Here is a 1,845-nt window from a genome sequence, read left to right as displayed (position 1 = left end):
CTTCTCCAGGGACGGGCGCCAGCTCACCGCCAGGCCGGCCTTTAGCCGGGTCCCTCCCTGCAGACTCGCCAGTGCCAAAGGCGCAGTGGGTGCTCCATCAACGCTGCTGGGTGATGAGTGGCCACTGACCGAGGTGCCCAGCCAGCTTACCGGGACCGGGACCGGGACCGGGACGCCAGGGCACGAGGCCCGCTGTGTGCCACCCACAGGGACATGCCAGAACCGCCAATGCCCGCCGGAGACTCGCTCTCCTGGCTCTGCCCACGGGTAAGGCAAGTGGGGGCGTCACCGTCCAGCAGCCGTCCTTAGTGGTGACAGACAGGATGGTGGACAGACGCCACGGGGCTCCTCCACCCCCACACCCCCCAGTGGGGGTGAGCTCAGCACCGAGGGGATAACGAGATGAGAACATAACCTCTATTTCCTCCTTCCCTTTCTTGTCTCGATTCGTGCCTGTCCGCTCCCCCACCCCCCGTATTATTTTGGGGTCACCCCAGTGCACTGCTCAGATGCATCCTTGTCTCGGTCGGCTTCCCGGACCCCTGCCTCCAGCAAAGCCACCCTGGGCCTCCTGCCTGGAGAGAGCACAAGCGGAGGGTAGGTGCCCCGAGCCCTCAGGGAATTTGTTCCAACCGGTGGCTGTGGCCTCGCTTGTGGCCTGGAGGGAATGCAGTGCTGACCTCGGCCAGCAGAGGGCAGAGGTTCACTTGGCCAGGAGGCCTGGCTGGAGCCGGGAGCCCTGGGTGGGGAGTGCGGGGAGGACCACAGGAGGCGGAGGCCACGGGTGTCACCAAGATCCAGGTCCCCCCGAGCCCCCAGGGGAGCAGCAGCGGGCGAAGTGGGAGAAGGGGGGGCGTGGGGACAGGGAAGGGCCAGGACACCAGGAAGGAAGGCGCCCGGCCCCGCACAGCTGCACGCAGGCAGATAAATGGGCTCGGCGCGTGTAACGTTGTGCGATGTGTCACGGCACACTGGCTGCCCGCGGGGAGGCGAGGCCGGCCCACCGTTTATCACCGCGGCCCAGGCTCTCCCCCCTTAGAACACTCTCTGCTTCAGCGCCCACACGCAGGGGGCACGGAACCACACCAGCGACACCCCTGCCTCCGCCGCTGGTCCCAGGGGCTTGGCTTCTGCGTCCTCATCTCTGTGTCAGCTGCCATCACCCCCTCTCACCCTCCGAGGCCAGGAGCGCAGAGGCGGCCACCCTCCGAGGAGTCTGCAGCCCCCTCCATCTGGGCTTCTCCAAGGCCAGCACGGAGCCGGGGGGAGGCCAAGAAGGTGCTGGGCAGCGGCCGTGGGCCCAGGGGCCTCGGGCAGCAGACGCGGACCTGTGCCCAGTGCTGCCATGAGCGAGGCCCGCCGACGTGTGACAGGACGGAGCGGGTCTTGCAAAGCTCCTTTCTCTGCAGCCCCCCGTGCCCTCACCCCTCCTTCAAAACCTCTGTACTTGTGTGATGACCGTCAGCCGGGTGCCCGATGTGGCTCACCCCGCGGGGCGGCCCGTCGGCCTCGGAGGAGGCGTGTTCCGAGGGTGGCCTCCAGCCGTCCGTGCACGATGACTTGTTCTGGGGCCCTGGGCAGCCCCTCCTGGGGCAGAGCTGTGTGTCCACTGTGGGCTTGGCCGCCACGCACGCTCCGTGCCCCATGCTGCCTTTGCCAAAAGCAAAGATGACGAGGGATCCACACACAGGAGAGGTGGGTCTGGACAAAAACGGGGCTCGTGCAGCCTGTGCCCGGGCCCCCCGATCCGAGCACAGAGGCTCGCTGAGCTGAAGGGCCTCAGAGAGGGGACCGGGACCGCTGACCAGTGCGCAGGCACCCAGCCTTCAGGTGGGGGGGGGCAGC

The 1,845-nt window shown here is 67.7% G+C and overlaps 1 protein-coding gene across 1 annotated transcript in view; it reads right to left on the bottom strand.

Moving 5' to 3' along the window:
* Positions 1-1,646, bottom strand: part of RBFOX3 (RNA binding protein, fox-1 homolog (C. elegans) 3) — a 15,078-nt gene extending 13,432 nt beyond the window's left edge. Inside the window, exons 1-2 of the mRNA XM_014531720.1 lie at positions 1,488-1,646; positions 151-257 (exon numbers count right to left, since the gene is read on the bottom strand). Of these exons, the coding sequence (XP_014387206.1) occupies positions 151-257; positions 1,488-1,646 (266 nt within the window). The remainder of the gene's footprint in view (positions 1-150; positions 258-1,487) is intronic.
* Between the last annotated feature and the right edge of the window lie 199 nt (positions 1,647-1,845).

This window comes from Myotis brandtii, unplaced genomic scaffold (assembly GCF_000412655.1).
Source record: "Myotis brandtii unplaced genomic scaffold, ASM41265v1 scaffold825, whole genome shotgun sequence".
Lineage (NCBI taxonomy): Eukaryota > Metazoa > Chordata > Mammalia > Chiroptera > Vespertilionidae > Myotis > Myotis brandtii.
The sequence above is the reverse complement of the archived record's forward strand: the minus strand, read 5'-3'. Positions and strand labels throughout refer to the sequence as shown.